This window comes from Gossypium hirsutum, unplaced genomic scaffold, assembly GCF_007990345.1.
Source record: "Gossypium hirsutum isolate 1008001.06 unplaced genomic scaffold, Gossypium_hirsutum_v2.1 scaffold_98, whole genome shotgun sequence".
In the NCBI taxonomy this organism is placed as follows: domain Eukaryota; kingdom Viridiplantae; phylum Streptophyta; class Magnoliopsida; order Malvales; family Malvaceae; genus Gossypium; species Gossypium hirsutum.
This window is the reverse complement of record NW_024402805.1, coordinates 34,866-54,855: the sequence shown is the minus strand read 5'-3', so window position 1 is coordinate 54,855 and position 19,990 is coordinate 34,866. Positions and strand designations below refer to the sequence as shown.

At 33.5% G+C, this 19,990-nt stretch overlaps 3 protein-coding genes and 1 pseudogene across 7 annotated transcripts; all 4 read left to right on the top strand.

Annotated features, from left to right (window-relative positions):
- Window positions 1–7,357: 7,357 nt before the first annotated feature.
- On the top strand, window positions 7,358–8,293 carry LOC121226294 (probable leucine-rich repeat receptor-like protein kinase At1g35710). Its single transcript, XM_041110312.1, has one exon. The coding sequence runs from the start codon at window positions 7,460–7,462 to the stop codon at window positions 8,291–8,293; it is 834 nt and encodes a 277-aa protein (XP_040966246.1). The 5' UTR covers window positions 7,358–7,459.
- Window positions 8,294–8,318: 25 nt separating this feature from the next.
- Window positions 8,319–10,188, top strand: LOC107893754 (MDIS1-interacting receptor like kinase 2-like; annotated as a pseudogene).
- Window positions 10,189–12,190: 2,002 nt separating this feature from the next.
- Window positions 12,191–16,560, top strand: LOC107893755 (uncharacterized). 5 transcript variants are annotated; one of them, XM_041110317.1, is made up of 3 exons: window positions 12,205–12,433; window positions 13,469–14,894; window positions 15,316–16,560. In XM_041110317.1, exon 2 carries the CDS (start codon window positions 13,614–13,616, stop codon window positions 14,883–14,885), a length of 1,272 nt encoding a protein of 423 aa, XP_040966251.1. In that variant the 5' UTR covers window positions 12,205–12,433; window positions 13,469–13,613; the 3' UTR covers window positions 14,886–14,894; window positions 15,316–16,560. The 5 variants fall into 5 exon arrangements, with proteins under 5 accessions (XP_040966248.1, XP_040966247.1, XP_040966251.1 ...); XM_041110314.1 differs by lacking the exon at window positions 15,316–16,560 and having other exon boundaries at window positions 12,191–12,433; window positions 13,473–14,980; XM_041110313.1 differs by lacking the exon at window positions 15,316–16,560 and having other exon boundaries at window positions 12,198–12,433; window positions 13,461–14,980.
- On the top strand, window positions 15,634–16,146 carry LOC107893756 (MDIS1-interacting receptor like kinase 2). The gene has a single exon (XM_041110311.1). It carries the CDS (start codon window positions 15,634–15,636, stop codon window positions 16,144–16,146), a length of 513 nt encoding a protein of 170 aa, XP_040966245.1.
- Window positions 16,561–19,990: the final 3,430 nt, after the last annotated feature.

The following is a 19,990-nucleotide window of genomic DNA, read 5'->3' as shown; positions in this document are numbered from 1 at the left end:
GGAGAAGCTAATAGGAGTTTCAAGGTTCTGATAGACCAGACAACAACAACTGATAAATCTCAGAAAGATTTTGAGAATTGAAGATAAGAGGTGAATAGTGAAGCAATATGCAGATAGGATTGTGGCGATTGCGAAAACTTAGGTACTTGGGAAGAGTTCGAAGATAGCAAGGTCGTTGAGAAGTATAAAACACTTTCTGAGAGGTATGAATCAAATATTTCCTCACTCGAAGACATAAGAGATCTCTCGGGTGATCTCTGTTTTAGAATTGATAATGCCCTATATGCTAAGAACAAAGAAGATCATCAGATATAAGGAGCACGTAGAAGAAGAATCTTTGCTGAGCCCTAGGTATGAAGGTGCAAACCCCCAGAAACATAAGGAAAAAAAGGTTGGTCAGAGATGAAGGAAAAGTTAATGCAAGATGGTGGAAAGAATAAATATTCACCCATACTCACATTGTAAAAAAAAACTCACCCTAAGAAATATTGTTTGGTGCAGACCAGATATTAAGTGGTAGATCATGCAAACATTTAAGCCACATGGGAAAAGGTATGTAAGAACAAAAGGGCGAACTTCTCAACAGAATATGCAGCCTCAGGCAGCCGAGGAAGATCGCATTCAAAAGGACCAGGTGTTCACAACCACAAGTTTTGCATCAAAGAACAAAGTCGTGAGAGGTTGGGTGATCGATAGTGGATGCACCAGCCCATATGACCTCGGATGAAAGTATCTTCAGGAAGATTAACCCCAAGTTGTGATCTTAAAGTGAGGATTAGTAACAACAAACTCTTAGAAGCTAAGGGTAAGGGTAAAGTTGTGATTAATTTCATCAGTACTAAAAAATCTGTGTTCTCTTGTACTTGCGACAGATCAAATCTCTAGCATGGTTTAAAAAAAATACAATGTAGTTTTAAAATAGGTTGCATAATATAATTCATTGGACATGAAGTTATACAGTTTAATGAAAAATAGAAGTTTATGTTAGACTGGAATTTGGTGAACTCAAGGCCATACTATATAGTTATGATACAAACCTTGCTCAAAAGACTAGACATGCGAACTATGAGTCTATTAATCAACTGTGTGAATTAGGTTTAGTTAAAGAAACAATAAGGTAGAGAAGCAAAGTGTACTATGAAGTTGCCAACTTGGAAAGCAGGTGAGGTTACTATCCCAGCGAACAAAGCTTGGCGAGCTCAAGAAAAGCTACAGTCGTGCACCTAACATGTGTGGACCTATGAAACACCCTCATTGAATGGGTGAAATATTTGTCTTATTCATTGACGACTATACCAGGTATCGCTAGGCACATTTTTAAATAAGAATCTGATGTAGCCAAGCTTTTTGGGAAATTAAACTACATGTTGAAAACCAGATTGATAGGAAGCTAAAAAAATCAGGTTAACAATGAAACCAAGTACACTTCAGATAAATTCCAAAGCTACAGTGAAGAATAAGAATCCATCACCAGCTCACAAACATCTACACTAGCAGTAGAAGGAGTGTACGAGAGAAAGAACAAAACATATGGACATAGCAAGGTGTCTATTATATGAAAGCAAGCTACAAAAAAATTTGGACTGAGGTAGTGAACACATCAGTTTTTTTCTGAACAGATTACCAACCAAGGCTGTAGAAGGAAAGACTTCATTTGAAGCTGATTGGAAACAAACCTTCTTCTTCACTTTAAAGGTTTTGGATGCGTCTGTTCATGTTCCACAAGTGAAAAGGAGCAAGTTAGAAAGGAGTCGTAATGAGATATCTTCCTTGGATACAACAACAATAGAAAGGTTATGGAATTTATGATCCTTCCTCTAAGAAAATTTGGCGAGCAAGGATGTTGTATTTGATGAAAGTAAAACATAGAATTGGGATGCCACTGAGGCTAAGCAAAGTTTGGACGAATTGGGTTCGCAAAACCATTATGATGATGGCGAGCTGAAGTCACATTTTGGTGATGAGCTATCTCAAGCAGACTTCGACGACACTCTAGTAAGGGGCATGCGATCCATTGATGAGATCTATCAAAGAGCTAACATAGCACTACTTGAACCTGCGAGCTTTGAAGAGGCTGAAACTATAGAAGGCTGGAAAGAAGCTATACGAGAGGAGATAAGCATGATTCATAAGAACCAAACTTGGGAGCTCATTGACAAACCATTACACAAAAAGGTCATTAGCGTCAAGTAGGTGTTTAAAACCAAATTAAATGTTGATGGTTCGCTCAACAAGCTAAAAGCAAGGTTCGTTGTAAAAGGTTTCAATTAATAGTATGGCATTGATTACTGGTAGACTTTTGCACCAATAGCAAGGCTAGACACGATCAGATTATTATTGGCCTTAGCAGCACAGATGGGTTGGAAAATTCATCAGCTAGATGTTAGATTAGCCTTTTTGAATGGTTATTTGTAGGAAGAAACCTATGTGGAGTAGCCTCTTGGGTTTACAGTTAAGGAAAAGAGGAGAAGGTATATAAGCTTAAGAAAGCCTTATACGATTTGAAACAAGCTCCGCGAGCTTGGTACGCGAGGATAGATAAGCACTTCTTGAGCTTAAGAGTTGAAAAGAGTCCTAGCGAGCCTACCTTATATGTGAAGAGAATTGGTGAACTCACTTCACTAATTGTTCATTATATGTTGATGATCTACTTGTGATAGGAAGCAGCCAAGTCTTGGTAAAAGAGTTTAAACAATAAATGGAGAACATGTTTGAAATGTTAGATATTAGGGAAATAAGATATTTCCTTGGGATGGAAGTGCAACAAATTCATAATGGAAATTTCATCAACCAACAAGCTTACATGAAGGTTTTGAAGAGGTTCTGTATGGCGAAGTGTAAACCAATCAGCACACCTAATGTACTGGAGAAAAACTCTGTAGTAGTGAAAACTTTCAGAAAGTTTATGAGAAGAACTATTAAGCCTTGTGGGTTGTTATGTACTTAATAGCAATAGCAACACGACTAGATATTATGTTCATAGTTGGCTTGTGTCAAGATTTATGCACTGCTGTGATACTTCTCGTTTCAAAGAGGCAAAGAGGGTGTTGAGATATGTCAAAGGAATAATTGATTTTGGTGTTTGGTTCGCAATGACGAGCACTACAATGGTGAACTCCTTAAAACTTATTGGGTACATTGATAATGATTGGGTTGGATCAATGGATGATATGCGAAGTACATCCAGATATTTTTCTCACTAGGATCCGGAGTATTCTCTTGGAGTTCGAAGAAGCAATCAATAGTTGTTCAATCCATAGGAGAAGTTGAGTATGCAGTTGCAGTAGTAACTGTTAATCAAACAATTTGGTTGAGAAAATTTTTGTTTGATTTGAATCATGTGCAAGTAGAAGCTACTCAATTTTTTTGCGACAACCAGTCTGCCATAGCAATTGCAAAGAACCCAATCTTTCATGGAAAGACAAATCATTTTAACATCAAGTATTACTTTGTGAGAGAAGTCGAACAAAGCAAGAAGTGAATCTGGTCCATTGCAGTACTGATGATCAACTTACAAACATCCTGACCAAACCACTTGGAAAGTTGATGTTTGAAGAGTTGAGGGATAAAATTGGTGTTCGCAGCATGAGGGCCAAGGAGGATTGTTGTGAGATGACCGTCAATGCAAAGTTGACAAACACTTCAACTTTAACTTTGGTGGACTAAAAAATATGAACGAGATTTAAAGAGATTACTTGCAAATCAAGTCAAACAAAAAATATTTTTTTCTAGAAGATTTAGTATTTATTAGGATAACATATTTAGTATTTATTAGTATAAAATTTTTTGTTATTTCTTTCCATATTTAGGATTTTTTTATTATAAATACCCTTATTACATTGTTCTAAATAGATGAGTGACAAATAATAAAAAAACTTGAGCAGACAATTTTGTTGCAAAATTTCTCTTTTCTTCCCTACAATTCTTTCTTTCTTAGTATTGAAATTCCAACAGTTAATCTCTTGAATCTCCAAATTGATAACACCAAAATCCTTCCAAGAGTCTTTAGACAGCCTAACAATCGGCTCCTGTTTTTTCATAGCAAATCCATTGAAAATATCCTTATATGTCCTCGTTTCCTTACCAACATCCACATGAACAGATTTTCAATCATTCCTCACAACATAACTCATTTCAGGCTCAATTTTCTTGACATGGAAACTTGAACAACAAAACTATCAATCTTCCTACCATTACCCTCTGTTATCACCCTCCTAAGTTTAGATTCAAAATTGGAACCTAACGAAAGCAAAAGTGCAATATCTATGAAGCCTCTTACAATTATCATACACCACATCGACGTCGCGGGCATTATCATATTGATTGAAAGCCTACCAAAGAGCTGAAACAGATACTCTCTTGCTCAGATTATCCAATTATATTCTGAACTTAAACCTGTAACTTAGGTTTTTTTTTGCTCAGCAAGATATTAATATTATTAATATCAATATAAAAAGAACATTGCCTTGTAACAAAATCCCAAAATGAGCATGGAAAACTTAAAATAAGAAAAAACATAGAAACAAGTTCGGAAAAAAGAAAAGCAATTAGGTCCAGTTTTAGCAAGCTCATCAATGAAGTCATTCCTTCATGCCACCAGCTTAATCATCGTAATCTCACTAAGTAGCTGATCAATGTATTCACCATCTCCCAAAGCTGAAAAATAGAACTCAACCAAAAGCTCTTACAAACATAAGTCATTGCAGCAAAAGCCTTCCAAAACACTTGAAAAAATAGGAAAAAAAATGAAAAACCACAACCCATTACTCCAACCCTAACCACACCCTTTCATACCAAACCAATCCATTCAATCAATTATGGGCAAAGTACGAAAATCTCTTTAGGGTCAAAATTAAATTGTAACTTTTACGATAATAAAAATATAATTTTTAAAAGATTAAATTAAAATTTTATTATTTTAAGAGGATCAAAGTGTAATTTTAATTTTATTAATTAAAATTTCAAAATTATTAAACAGACCTAAATGAAAATTTTTCTATTTTTGAGAGTTGGCCCCTGAAATCAATTAATTTCTTTTAATAAATCCTTGAACTCTTAAAAAGATACAATTTGGTATTGATGACGACAACCACAATCTTATTAATTAGTCATGCACCAATCACATGAAGAAAATTTTAAAAAGTAATTTATTCAACATGTTAGGAAATTTTTAATATTTAAACAATTATTTAAAGTTATTGATCTACAAACTAACTCACACATTAACTTATATTTATACTTGATTTAAAAATTATCATAAATTTAAAATTTTTAATTAATAAGATTTAATTGTAAATTAATTTGTACCTTAATTAACTAAAATTTTATAAAGAAAATTAGAAACCCAGCGAAAGCAGGGCTGAAAACTAGTTTTCCATAATTTGCTTGAGTACTATTAATGTAAATAGAGATAAATCTTAAAATTATATATGAATTTTGATTTAATATGTAATTATATATATGAATTTTAATTTGATATAATTATACACGTGAAACTCTAATTGTGGTTCAAATATATCCTTGAAACTTTAATTTTGATTTAATCATATACATTTAAAGAAATAAATACATCAATTTATTTTTATATTGGATAAATATAATTATTTATGTATACAATATATAAACATAAAATGATATTATATCAACAATTGTGTTAATAATTTATAAGAATTGGATCAAATCAAAATTTCATTATAAAATTACACATATCAAAGTTAATATATATATATAATTGCATATTAAACCATAATCAATATATAATTTTGATATTTATCCCTTCTTATAAATCATGTTATTTATCATATAATACTATTTTATAATTTTTTTAATTATAAATTGTTCAAATGTTATTGATAAATTACAATGATAATGATTAGACCATTTCAATATTAAAATTATCAATTTGAGCACTAAATTAATAATATAAAATTTAGTCACCTAATTATTAGAGACTAAAGATTGTGAATTAGACTTGTCCATGGCCAGGTCGAGGCTTGACTGAAAAGTGGGAGGGTTTGATAAAAATATAGGCGTGAAAAATAGGCTTGGACAAAGAATAAAACTCGTCTTTAAACCGGCCGAGCCTTAGGTAAGTTTTTTTCACCCGACCTGGGTATGAAAACAAAACAAAAAAAACCAACTGTTTTTTTACTGTTATTTGCTGTTCTTTTTCTTGCTATTTCTTGTTTTTTTCCACTATTTTGCTACTATTTCACAGTTATGTTACTGCTATTTTGTTGTTATTATTTGGATATTGTATAAATCTTGTTTTATTGTTAATTTTGTTGTTATTTTTCACATTTGCTTGCTAAATTGTATTTATCTTAGTGTTGTTTAAGTATACATATATATATTATTTTTAATTTGTTGGGAAACATTTATTTTAATGTTTTTAGTATTTATGGTGTATTATATATTTTTAAAATTATATAAAAAATTAATACGGGTCGGGCTTGGGCAAAATTTTAGGATAATTTTTCAGGCCAATCCGAACCCAGGCCTTAATTTTTTGTTGGGCCCATCCCGACTCATGGACACCTCTAGTTAGTATCATACATAATATATATTAGATGAAATATAGTGTTATCAATTCTTTCAATAAATAAAAATAATTTTATAATTAGGATTAAAATGACAAATTTTATAAATATTAAAGATTAAATTTGTTAATTTTTTAGATTTAGCTTCTGTTACCTGTTGCAACTGACTAAATTCAGTATCTTTGGACTCTTTTTATTCTAATAAGTTACTATTTTGAAAGAGCAGAAAATTAAATAAATACTAGTTATGTTCATCCAGAGACATAATTTTGGTTACATATCGCAAAAACCCAGTAGATGGATGGGTTACATCTGTAAGAGGTATAGTGTAACACTCACAATCTACTCGGGTTTAGTCTGAAAATTTTTTTACTGCAATCCTTGATTTAAGCAGTGAGTAATCAAAGAGAGTCTACGTTATTTTATTATTATTTTTAATAGAAGAATTTTTAATAAAAAATGATAAATCAAAATTTTCATTAATTAATAATTCAAAATTCAACTAAAATTTAACAAGTAATGACTATAAAAGTCTATAATCAGCGGATCAGTTTTGACTTCACTTTGGCCCACCATCTTTTGGGGGTGTCTCTAGGAATGGAGAAATTCTGCTTGAAGACAATAGTGGCTTCCTCGTGGGTCATATGGCAAACCGTAACGACTGAGCTCAAACCAAAAGATAGAGGAAGACCTTGACTTCGAAAGCAATAAATTTGATCTATATTGGGTTAATTGATTAGCCGGGAAATCACTAACCATTATTATTATCACAGCCTAATAAAAAAATTAAGCTTAAAGATGGCCTCACCTTTTGTTGCACTACCCTTGTTCTTTCTTATGTTTCGATTGCACTCGTGGTCACCATTTTTCCAACTTTCGGTACTGGTTTTACCAGATTAGCCACAACATCTGAGCTAGAAATGGAAGCAAAAGCTCTCCTTCATTTAGGCTGGTGGAGTTGGCACGGCAATGACACTCGCGGTCATTGCAGATGGAAAGGTATAGCATGCAATAAAGCTGGGAGCATCACCCGCATTGATTGTTCATGGGTTGCGGTTAGTGGAAGCATCTCGCCTGAAATAGGAGCTTTATCTTCACTCAAGTCCCTTGATCTTTCTCACAAAGGCCTAACTGGTGAGTTACCTCAATCCCTTGGAAAACTTACACTCTTAGAAAAGCTTGACCTTTCCAATAACTTTATTAACGGTTCTATCCCCCTAGACTGGGGGAAAATGAAGAGTTTGAAACAGTTGAACCTATCCGGTAACCAAATTCGTGGTCCCATCCCTCCTACCTTAGGCAAATTAACCAATTTAGAACAGTTGGACTTATCCTTTAATCAAATCACTGGGGCAATTCCTCGTGAAATTGGGAACCTAAAGAATTTGTCTGAATTGTATCTAAGTAAAAACGAGCTCAATGGTTGGATCCCTTCGTCAATATTTAATTTATCCAGATTGAGCCTTTTCTATCTTGATTCCAATCTTTTAGAAGGTCCCTTACCACAAGAAATGGAGAATTTGAAAGCTTTACGTTTCCTTGACCTCTCCAATAACAAATTGATTGGACCTATTCCATCTCAAATTGGAAATTGCTTAGTGTTAGAAGAATTGTATTTGAGTAACAATCATATAACTGGAAGCATTCCCTTTGAAGTCTTCACTTGCCCTCCTCATACTCTTGATCTCAGTCATAACTTCATCGAGGGAGAAATACCGCATCAATTTGATAACGATCTTTACTTCACATTTTGATCTTAGCCACAACAATCTAACAGGCATGATTCCTGAATCTTTGTGGGTCTGAGCTCAATCTATCCTATAATTCTCTAGAGGGACCTATTCCAGAAACTTCAGTTATAGGTTTTCATCTGATTCATTTTGGGGAAACAAGTATTTATGTGGAAACCTACCAGATTTCTCTCCTTGCCCTTCTAAATCAAGCAACGAGCTAAAGATTGTTCAAATCATTCTTCCAGTTCTCTGTTTTCTGGCCTTCTTGGGTTTAGGAGTTTTGCTCTTCCTTAGATCCAGAGCCAAAGATAACATTCCTGAACCAAATGTCACAAAAAATGGAGATTTATTCTCAATCTTGAACTTTGATGGAAGAATTGCATTTGAAGATATCATTGAGGCGACCAACGACTTTGACATCCGATACTGTATTGGGACTGGAGGTTACGGTAGCGTTTATAGAGCGCAGTTACCAAGTGGAAAGATTATTGCCTTGAAGAAACTTCATCGAAGAGAAGCAGAGGTCCTAGCTTTTGACAAGAGTTTCAAGAATGAGGCAAAAATATTATCAGAAATACGACACAAGAACATAGTGAAGCTTCATGGATTTTGTCTCCATAATCGTTGCATGTTTTGATTTACGAATACATGGCTCGAGGGAGCTTATTTTGTGTTCTCGCCTATGATAACGAAGCAATGGAGATGGATTGGATCAAAAGAGTGAAGATAATCAAAGATACAGCATGTGCTTTATCTTATCTGCATCATGATTGCCACCCACCAATAGTTCATCGAGACATATCAAGCAATAACATTTTATTGAACTCCAATCTTGAGGCTTGTGTCTCGGATTTTGGCACAGCTAGACTCATTGATCCTGACTCGTCTAATCAAACAATGCTTGTTGGAACCTACGGATATATTGCACCAGGTCAAGTTTCTAAACTGAGTCTGTTTTTGTTTTCTTATTCTACTTTGGATTGTAATTATGGCTTGTAGGTATTGAAAACTAGACCCCGATTCTTAAACCATAAGGAAAAGTGGCATATTAGCTATTTTCAAATGCTTGTGGTTAAAGATTAGCAACAGTTTATGCATATGGTGCCATGAATTATCAAGTGCTCAAGTTCTTTTGTTATAAAGAATGCAGATTTTTCATCTTTTAAATGATTTTAACGATAATATTTTAATTGGGTTTCTTTTGTTGTTAAATGCAGAACTTGCTTATACTATGGTTGTAACTGAAAAATGCGATGTCTATAGTTTTGGAGTATTGGCACTTGAAATACTCATGGGAAAGCATCCTGGTGAACTCTTGGTATCACTATCGGCATCATTTTCCAAGAATATAATGTTAAGTGATATTTTAGATCCACGTTTATCGCTTCCAAGCGATCGAAGAGTTGCAAAGGATATTGTTTTTGCTGCAACAGTGGCCTTTGCTTGCTTAAGGTCGAACCCAAAGTTCCGACCAACAATGAAGTGTGCGTCTCAAGAGTTTCTTTCCCGGAAAAGACCAGTAGCAAATCGTCTCCAAGCTATCTCTCTGCTGCAACTCAAGGAGCATGATCTGTATATGGATGATGAAGCCAAATTTCAATCTCAGAAGTCAGGTGAAATTGTTGGACTCCATGCTAGTTCTTCAACTTGATTTTCATGTGTAGCATTATTTGATGTCTTCACTTCCAGTCTTTCCATTCAATATCGGATGCTTGTTAATTCTATCATTATAATTTTGGGTTTGGTTTTGTAGATCTATGATTATCAATAATTCTAGTGGTTTAGAATCCATGTCTTATTATTCGGCACTATAACTGAATTAAATAAAACACTATAACTGATTTATCTATAATGGTGTAATTCATTTTGTAATTTGATTATTATTTGATGAATTAAATAAATATTAGTTATGTTGATCGAAAGAGTCATGATTTAGCTAACAAACTACTATAACTGAAGAAAAAGATTTACATGTGAGACCAGTCAAGTTGGCCTAGGAGATCTCACAAAGAGCGAGGAAGCATGCTGCTTCCATTAGATTTCTGAGCAATTACTGGCAATTTAAAGATGAGTGACCAGTACATATTCACTTGTACTTGATAGAAATTGTTTTCTGGTTCCGAGACATCTCATGGCAAACCGTAACGACTGGGCTCAAACCAAAAGATAGGAGGAAGACCTTGACTTCCAAAGCAATAAATTTGTTTATATTGGATTAAGTTCTTTCTTATGTTTTGATTGCATTCGTGGTTGCCATTGTTCCAACTTTGGGTACTGGTTCAACCAGATTTGCCACATCTTCCGTGTTGGTTTTTTAGTCTAAGAAAGAAAAGGTGGACAGATCGAATTTTAGCAATGAAATGTGATTTGCTATATTTTTCAATTTTTCAATACATAAATTACATACAAAGATGACTTTAAATTGGAAAATTTTTCGACTGCAAGTTGACAAGTTTAAGTACATGAGATTTACTCCATTAGCTGATTTCTATCTAGTCAGCACCGCTTAAATTATCCTATCAAAATAAAGATAAATAAGTTGACAACTTGCTAGCTTGTATCATAAGCTTTGGGATAGTCTGTCAATAGTTGTTCGTCAAATAGTTCATCAGTTGACAGTCCACTATTTTGCTTGTACTTTAGCTTGTCTACCATTTTGGCTTACACTTTTGGTTTGTTCGCCACTTTGGCTTGTTCGTCACTTTGGCTTACATTTTTGGCTTGCATTTTTAGTTTGCACATTTGTATCTCATCAAGTGAGAAAGTTGTTGCATGGATGACCATCTCACAACACTCCTCCTTGGCCTCCATGCAGCGAATACCAATTTCATTTCTCAGCTTCTCAAACTTCGCTTCTCCAAGAGGCTTGGTCAGAATGTCCATCAGTTGATTCTCTGTGCAGCAATGAACTAGAGTTATTTCTTCACTCTGTTCGACTTCTCTCACAAAATGGTACTTGATCTTGAAATGTTTTGTCTTTCCATAGAAGACAGAGTTCTTCGCAATTGCAACGGCGAATTGATTATAGTAGTAAATTTGCGTTGCTTTAACCAAAATTCAAAAATATTAATATATGCTTGGTTCATTGTAATAGAATTGAACAAGAATGAAATAATTATAGTTTAATGTAGTAATGGTGAGGTAATAAAATATTATGTTATTTAGTTGATTGAATCCTACGGACATGTAATATTATTACTTTAAGTAAAATAATATCATAGAATAGGTTAAGAATAAACAAAAATTGACAAATTTAACCTTAAATTAAAAGTAATTATTATTTTTATATGATTAATTAATATCTTACTATTTTTTTAATGCATTATATAACTTATGAATTATTTTTATAATTATAATAAAATTATATTAAAATAATATTTACAAATATTTGTAATAATTAATATTGAACACTTAAAGTATGAAGTACATATTATAGTATAAATAAAATATCATGTCTTATTTTTTTGGGTGGAAATACAAAACAACTTAAAAATCAAACGCTAAACACGAAAGACATATGTGTGGACTCCTCTATCAACCGTAAACCGGTTTTTCTATCTTTTACTATCTTAATGATCTTATCTGCAAGTTTATTATTCTCTCTAGAGATATGCTGAATACTCCAGTGGCTAATAAACTTCAATACTGTATAAATTCTCCTTATCAAAGCAGAATTAGAGTTTCCGTAAATGCCATTCTTAATTATGTTAATATCTTGAATGCTTATCTATTATTAAGAAGGCATATGAATCATTGCTTTTTTGCCTTATTTAGAAGTTGATTTAAATTTTGAAATATGAAAATTAAAAGGATTAAATTTCAAATATGTAAAAGGAAAAGTTAAAAAATAGTTTACCTAAAAAGTTACAGGGACTGAAGAGAAAATTTCTCCTTTTCCCTTCTGCTCTTGTCCACGCGAAGGTCACAGAATGGTTTTGGTTCCTTTATTATTTTTCTCTTTACTCTTCTCCATTTACCCTAGAGGCCGCCTTTACTCCTCTATCCAGTCAGCCATCGCCGACGTCCCTCGGGCCAACTGATACCACCGGAGTGCAGCTCTCTTCCTCTTCAATCTATTTTTCGGCTTAAAGTCTCTCTCACTCTCACCGTTGCCGCCGACATCGTAATGATTTTTCGAGGCGATCTTCTCAGTACTTAACTGTATCTACTCTATCGCTTTGTGATTAATATTTGGCTCTCATTTCCAATTTTGAGTAGAGCTCTCTTTGCTTTTTGTTAGCTTCGTCTTATTGAAAATCATCTCTAAAAAAGTACAAATCGATCTATCGTTTGCCACTTTCCTTTTCTTTTAGTGATTGATTCAACAACCACTGCAATCAGGATTTCATCTGACATTTACATTGTTCATAACGACATTTTCTTGGAATGATTTAGTTCTTAATCCGTTTTTATTCTCATTTTCTAGGTTTCATCTGTTTGATTTCTTCAATTTTGTTATTTACTGAAGCTAATAGTGTTCGCGTTTCTCTTTTGACAATTTATTCTTTTTTCTCTGTTTCTCTTTTGACAATTTTAAACTAAGACTGTCTAAGAAGGGGAAACTTCTGTTGTCACTGTATCAAAATTTAATGTTCTAGGTTTGTAATTCAGTATTAGGTTTCAGTTGTTCTTCCATCCAATTTTTTGCATTTTGTATTGTGCTGTTTTGGGTTTCATGATCATACTGGAGATTGTCATGATTCGTGTATGCATAGATGTTTTCTTTTTCATACTTCTAGGTGTTTCCATTCATCTGTAAGGATTGGGTAGATATTCTTTAAAATAGTTTTGAATGGAGCTCATCGATGAAATTAGTTGGGATTGTTTGTGTGCTGGTGGGTATTATTTGCAAATGGACTTTGATAGAAAATTTCAAGTAGACCCAAGGTATCACTATATATCATCTGAATGGGAAGTTTTTGTGTGATTACTGATATATTCATCTGTGTTACCTAGGCTTATAGCATGTTTACATGAAGGGAAATTGAGTTGTAATCTTTTAAGTGAACAGGTTCTAGGTTTTGGCTATTTCAACGTTTTAGGTTGATTTGTTGTTCTACTATTCTCTCTTGTTTGAAAAGCTATGTTGGTTTCTGCTTTCAGTTGCATTATTTGCTTTTAAGTTGCTTCTCTTGTTTTTAGCCTGTAGTTATAAAATCTATTTTATATATATGCTTGGCCTTAACAGTGAATGAGAAAGAAAGCACTAAGAAGAAGAAGAAGCTATGGGAAGCACAAGTATTGCTACTTTCAACTGGTTGATGTGATAATGTTGTTTTATAATTGGTGGTTGTGAGGTCCAGTTTTTTAGATATATCATAGTAAAAGATTTGGCCAACTGATGAAGGCTTTTAAAGTTGTTCAAAATGTTCTCCAAGGCTCAAAGTATTGTGATATTAACCTAAATGGTGCTCTGCATTTTAATGCAATGTTATATCACTGTACAAGTGACTCCGACAAAGAGGTCTTACCTCATGAATGGTACGAAAAGGCATTTCCAAAGTTGACAAGATTGGCCCACTTGTTAAAAGATGTGGATTCAGTTGATGGGCGGCTTGTGAATGCAAACGACAATTCGATCATCATCAGTGATCGAATTGAACATAGAATGAATGCTTTCAAGTCACTTGTGAGAGTCTTTATTGGGTCCCCATCAGTTCAACAAATGCTAAAGAAAAAAATATCTTCATTTGACTGTTTTGGTAAACCTAGTGAAAGGGAGCCCATGATTGTGAATTCATTAACCTTAGTGAGCAATGTTTTGAATGTTACAGCTCAACAGAGGAAGTTGGTGCGTCTAACAATATGTCCTCAGGTTACACAACACAGTATATGGATGGGTGCCCTTGAGAAAATATTGAATGAACTGAAATTGGAGATTGATTTATTGAATTTCCAATTTCCAAGTAAAGGAACTAAGATGGGTAAGCAGATAGTTTATAGCTGCCTTAAGTTATTGGACGAGTCTGCTGTTTCTTATGACTTTGATTCTGCTTCATGGATTCGACTTTCACCTGCAAAAGTTGTTGACTCTCCTCGCAAATGGGAGGATGTTCTTGAGATGTTTACTGATCTCATTAATTGCTTGAAGAGTGAGAAGGATTGGCTTTGTCATTTGAAAACGATTGAGGTGATGAAAGAAGGTGTGTCTCAGATTAGGGATGTGTTAGTTGATAACAGTATTGGGTATAAGGATTCTAGGCACCAAGAAAGCCTTGTACAAAGGAAGCTATCTAAGACATTGGGACACTCGTCACGGTGCTTGTTCACACTTTTATTGTATTACCTCTACGGGCAGGTTAGAGATCTTGAAGTGGATTTGTGTGGAGCAATGTATGGGAACGGTATTGAGAATAGGCTTACCTTGTGCATGGGAAGAGTTCTGACTTCAAATGAGGAGAAGATGGTTTGGAGTGGGGTTAAGCAGTTGGATAGGGCTCTGGGGTTATTCAAGTTTGTATGGGAAACAGCAGGTATGAAAGGGAATCTGGAGTTGCAAGGTCACTTATGGTTTGTAGGGCCTGAGGAGAGATTTTTCACATATCGAGGAAATGCCTTCTTTCTACATGGGATCAGTCTTGGACCTAAGATTATCTCGTCAAAAGCTCTGTGATGTTTTAAGGTTATATTTTGGCATTCCTGATTAGCAATTACATCATGTTATTCAAGTCTTGACAATATGTTTTAAATTTAGTTTTATTTTATTTACCATTCTTGCGAAATATGTTGCAGTATTTTAAAAAATGTTTCAAGACTTGAATAACATTATTTAAAAATATAAAAAAATATTTAAAATTTATTAAAAATTAGAAAAAAAATTTGTAAATTTTTTTAAAAATTATAAAATGCATCAAAAAGACGTTTTATATATTTTTTAACTTATAATTGTAAATTATTGATTTTTATTTTTTATATATTTTTTACAATTTTATAATTTTGTTTCTAATTTTTAATAAATTTTAGATGTTTCTAATTTACACCTTGATTCCAACTATATTTCCAATTCCATCCCTTCATCTCTATGCCATTTGACCAATTCGCAGTCGTTGCAGCTTGAGAGAAATCTTTTACATGGTTCCATCCCTTCATCTCTACTTCATTTACCTAATTTATTGTATCTATCCGTGGCTTCGAATCTTTTGGAAGGTCCCATACCCCTTGATATTGAGAGTTTGAATGCCCTGCAATACTTAGATCTCTCAGACAACAAATTGAGTGGAAGGATTCCCCTGCAAATTGGTGGCTTATCTCTATACCAGCTTGATCTAAGCCATAACATTCTCCAAGGAGTGAAACCTTCCCAGTTTGAGAGTTTAACTCAATTAAACATTTTAAATCTCAGTCGGAATAATTTAACGGGCATGATTCCTGAATTTCTAGTTTATGTAAGAAACCTCAAATTATCATTTAATTCCCTTAAGGGTCCAACTCCAGATGGGTTGTTGTATTTTGCACCAGAGGCATTTACAGGCAACAAGGATTTATGTGGTTCCATTCACGGCTTCCATCCTTGCCCTTCATCCCCATCTGTAAATCAAGAAAGAAATAGCAAGGTCAAGCACACTCTGCTTGTCTTTATTCTGGTTCCAACTTTGTTATTTTTTGTCACAACTTTTGCATTGGTGATATTCATCCTTTGCCGAAGATACAGAGCTAAAGCTTTGAAACATGATCCAAGTCCAACCAAAAATGGGGATTTATTCTCTATTTGGAATTTTGATGGAAAGATTGCATTTGAAGACATCATCAAAGCAACAGAGGATTTTGATATCAAATATTGCATTGGAACGGGTGGTTATGGCAGTGTTTACAGAGTAGTCTTACCAAGTGGCAAAGTTGTTGCTTTAAAAAAAACTCCACTGATTGGAAGCTAAGCAGCCACCTTAAGATACAAGTTTCCGAAATGAGATAAAGTTTTTAACAGAAATACGACATAGAAACATCGTCAAGCTCCATGGATTTTGTCTCCACAATCGGTGCATGTTGGTCTATGAATATATGGAAAAGGGAAACTTGTTTTATGCCTTAGCATTGCTGTTGAAGTTGTGGAAATGGATTGGATCAAAAGAGTGAATATTGTCAAAGGTGTCGCACATGCTCTATCTTACATGCATCATGATTACAACCCTCCAACTGTTCATCGAGACATTTCAAGCAATAACATTTTGTTGAACGCTGAATTGGAAGCTTTTATTGTTGATTTTGGGACTGCAAGATTTCTTAATTCTGATTCATCTAATCAAACTGTAATTGTTGGAACATATGGATATATTGCCCCAGGTTCTTCACCTTCACTCTCTATTTTCCTTTTTATTTAGTTTCATCCATTATTACTTTGTATTGGTTATTTATTTTGAATTACATATTGAAATAATATGATAGAAACAAATAGGAAAAGCAAAATTAAGAAAGATCAAATATAAATAAAAAAATTAATTCGAGATTGGAAAATTCAAATGCAATTATACATGCAACCACATTTGAATACAAAATATAAATTAACATCTAATTAAGTCATTTTTTGTTTTAATTACAGAATTTGCTTTTTCGTTGGCCGTGACCGAAAAATGTGATATTTATAGCTTTAGAATGTTGGCATTGGAAATTTTGATGTGACGGGAAAGCATCTTGTTGAATTGTTGTCATTACTATCATTATCATTGCCTCGTGTCCAGAATTTCATGCTAAATGAAACTTTGGACCCTCGATTATCACCCCTGACAAGTTGAAAAATGGTAGGAGACATCGTTTTTATTGTTGTCATTGCTTTTGCATGCTTATGAGCTAGACCCAAAGCTCGACCAACAATAAAATTAGTGCCTCAAGAATTCCTACATGTCAAGTATCCAATTGCAATGCCTCTTCATAAAATATCATTAATCAAGCTTAAGAATCATGAGATATTTATGAGAGATGAAAGTCACAATAAATGACATTTTTAAAGAGGATATGAATATCATATTCATCTAAATATCTCCTTAGGCTAGATTTTGGCTATTGAATTTGATTTAATTTAAGAAATTACCTTATTGATCTAATTATAAATTTTGAAGTTGATTTAATAATTTAGTACCAACCGAAAGTGATAAGTGGAATCAATCTTCACTAGGGCATGATACTGCTATTTATAGTTGTTTTCTTGTTTTCCTACAATTATTTCATTCATTATCATCAATGCAGTTAAGCTTACGCTGTAAAGTGACAATGACAACCACTGAGCATCTTAAAGTTCTGAAATTTGCAGTTGTAATTCATCTCAACGCAACACTCATTGCAATAAAACCACAACTTGGGGAGAAATTTTATACTATTCGAAGTCGGAATAAAACTCAAATATGATATAATTAATCAAATTCGAAATGAGAGTTTGATATACTTCAAATCAATTACCTGCACATTGAATGATAATTCCAAACTCATGCTTGATGCTCGTTTTCGAAATGATATAGTAAATTCCCCATACCAGAAAACATGTAATAAAATGGAGAAGAGAAGGGAATGGGCGCATACTCATTGTAAAGGTCAGCATGCCTTGGGTTTTGGCGATCGGTGAAGATAATTATTATGATATGGAGAGACATGCGGACCATTTGGAGGGTAGAGGCTTCTTGTTGAAGATGGCCAGCAATGCAGCAGCAAGGATGTTTTGGTGCTTAACCATGCAGCTGTTTTTGTTTTTTTCTTTCAAACTAGTCTAGTTTATTTTGTAATCAGTCTTGTTGATGTACAAAGACTAGTTAGCTTATTTTTTTTATGTTTAGGTGATGATTTAGCCGATAAATCAGCTTGTTTATGTGTGCAAGTTATGTTTTGTGAGGGAGTTATGTATTAGGTAATTGTTTGTAACAAAAGTGAACAATGCCTTAATGAAAAACACATCAGCTAAGAGTTTTTGCTGATCATCTTTCATTCTTCAGTTTCTTTTCTTTCATGTTTTTCTGTTTTCTGTTGCAAAAACCTCAACACTTCTAAGAGGTTGTCCACACATTAACGCCAACCCAGCCTGCACTCTATTGCTAGTTCTAGATTTTAAGTTGGATCCGGTGCGCTCTAATTGTATAGCCTAGAAATGGGAAGAAGTAAAAGCTATATATCCTTGAGATTTGGCAGGGCTTTAAGGATTCAATGATAAGTGTGTAATTTATCAATTATTTGTGATATTTCTCCCTTGAATTATGTTATTTATGTTTTTAACTATATTATTTATATTTATATTTTATTTATTGTGTATTTAGAGAATAATTAAAAAAAAAAGACGTTAAAGTTTATTTTTAAAAAATTTTTGCGCTTTGAATTTTTAACATAGTGCAACTTCAGTATTTTGATTGAAAGATTGCATTTGAAGACATCTGAAAGCAACAGAGGATTTTGATTTCAAATATTTCTTTGGAACATTTGATTATGGCAGTGTCTACAGAGTAGTCTTACCAAGTGGTAAAGTTGTTGCTTTAGAAAAACTATCCGCCAAGGATTTACATATGTGTTCGCCACTTGGTCTATCTGTCATGTTCTATTCACCAATCTTGATTAGTTCGCCATTCCTGGAGAGTTCGACAAATTTAGAGAGTACACCAAATTTAGGGAGTTCGCCGGTCGTGCATGTTACATGAATGATCATCTTACAACAAATATGGCACCTTATCTATTTTCATTTCTACTAGTGGAAGTAGTCAATTATTAGTTGTTATATAATTTTTTTAGGGTAATTTTCAAGGCATCAATTGTAAATAATTAAGAGATATAATCGTACTTGTGTGTATATATAGGTTATACATATCATTTCAGGCTTCTTTAATTGTAAATAAGTAATAGATATGTGATAAATGCCAAAAGTAACATGTTTTAGCCTCATTTTAATGCATTTTTGCATGATTATTTGATTTAAAATGGTGAATTATATGCTCCTAATCTTTTAAATTCATGTTTCTATACTTAGGAGAACATTTGGGAGCAAAAGGGGAGAAAATCGGAAAATCCGAGCAAGTTTCAAGAGCCACACGGGCTGCGACATGGCCATGTGCCAGACTGTGTGAAAATTGCGAATCACACTCCAAACCTATAGGAAATCACATTATTTTAGGTTTTTCGGGCATTTTAAAAGCTATATATGACAAAGATAAGAAGAGGGGAGAGAGTCGTCATAGGATATTTAAGAAAACAACTCGAAAAACACCATTGAAGCCGACTCTGAAGCAGATTTCCATCAAGATTGAAGATCTCCTTTTGATTTCTTTGAAGTTTATCATGAGTTTCTTTATTTCTTATGATTATACTGTCTTTGGGATGTTTTTATTTGCTATCATGAACTGATTTTCTAAATACCTACGGGAGATGAACCCTATGATGGATTCTGTCATTTGATTTTTATTTTACGCGATAAATAGTTAGATCTTGTTCTCAATTATGTGTGCTTAATTCTTGGTTTGATATTTCTAGATTATTGATCCATGTTTGATGTGCTTAAATCAGAGGAGGAATAGACTCAAATCTAATAGGGGAATTCATAGATCGAGTTAATGTGATAATAGGGATTTTAATTAGAAAGAAATTTCAATTAATCAACCTAGAGTCAGTTGTTCTTAGTCTTGAAGAAAGATAATAACATAATTTATGGATTTCTACAGATCAAGATACTAAGTGAAGAAATTGTATAATATGGATTAATAATGACAGATGAAGTTTAGGTGAATTCTTTCTTGGATATTGTCTCGCTTCTTA

What these genes read in the sequence shown, in the direction of transcription:
- LOC121226294 (XM_041110312.1), top strand. Translation starts at nt 7,460, where the DNA reads ATGGAAGCAAAAGCTCTCCTTCATTTAGGCTGGTGGAGTTGGCACGGC.
- LOC107893755 (XM_041110317.1), top strand. Translation starts at nt 13,614, where the DNA reads ATGAAGGCTTTTAAAGTTGTTCAAAATGTTCTCCAAGGCTCAAAGTAT.
- LOC107893756 (XM_041110311.1), top strand. Translation starts at nt 15,634, where the DNA reads ATGATTCCTGAATTTCTAGTTTATGTAAGAAACCTCAAATTATCATTT.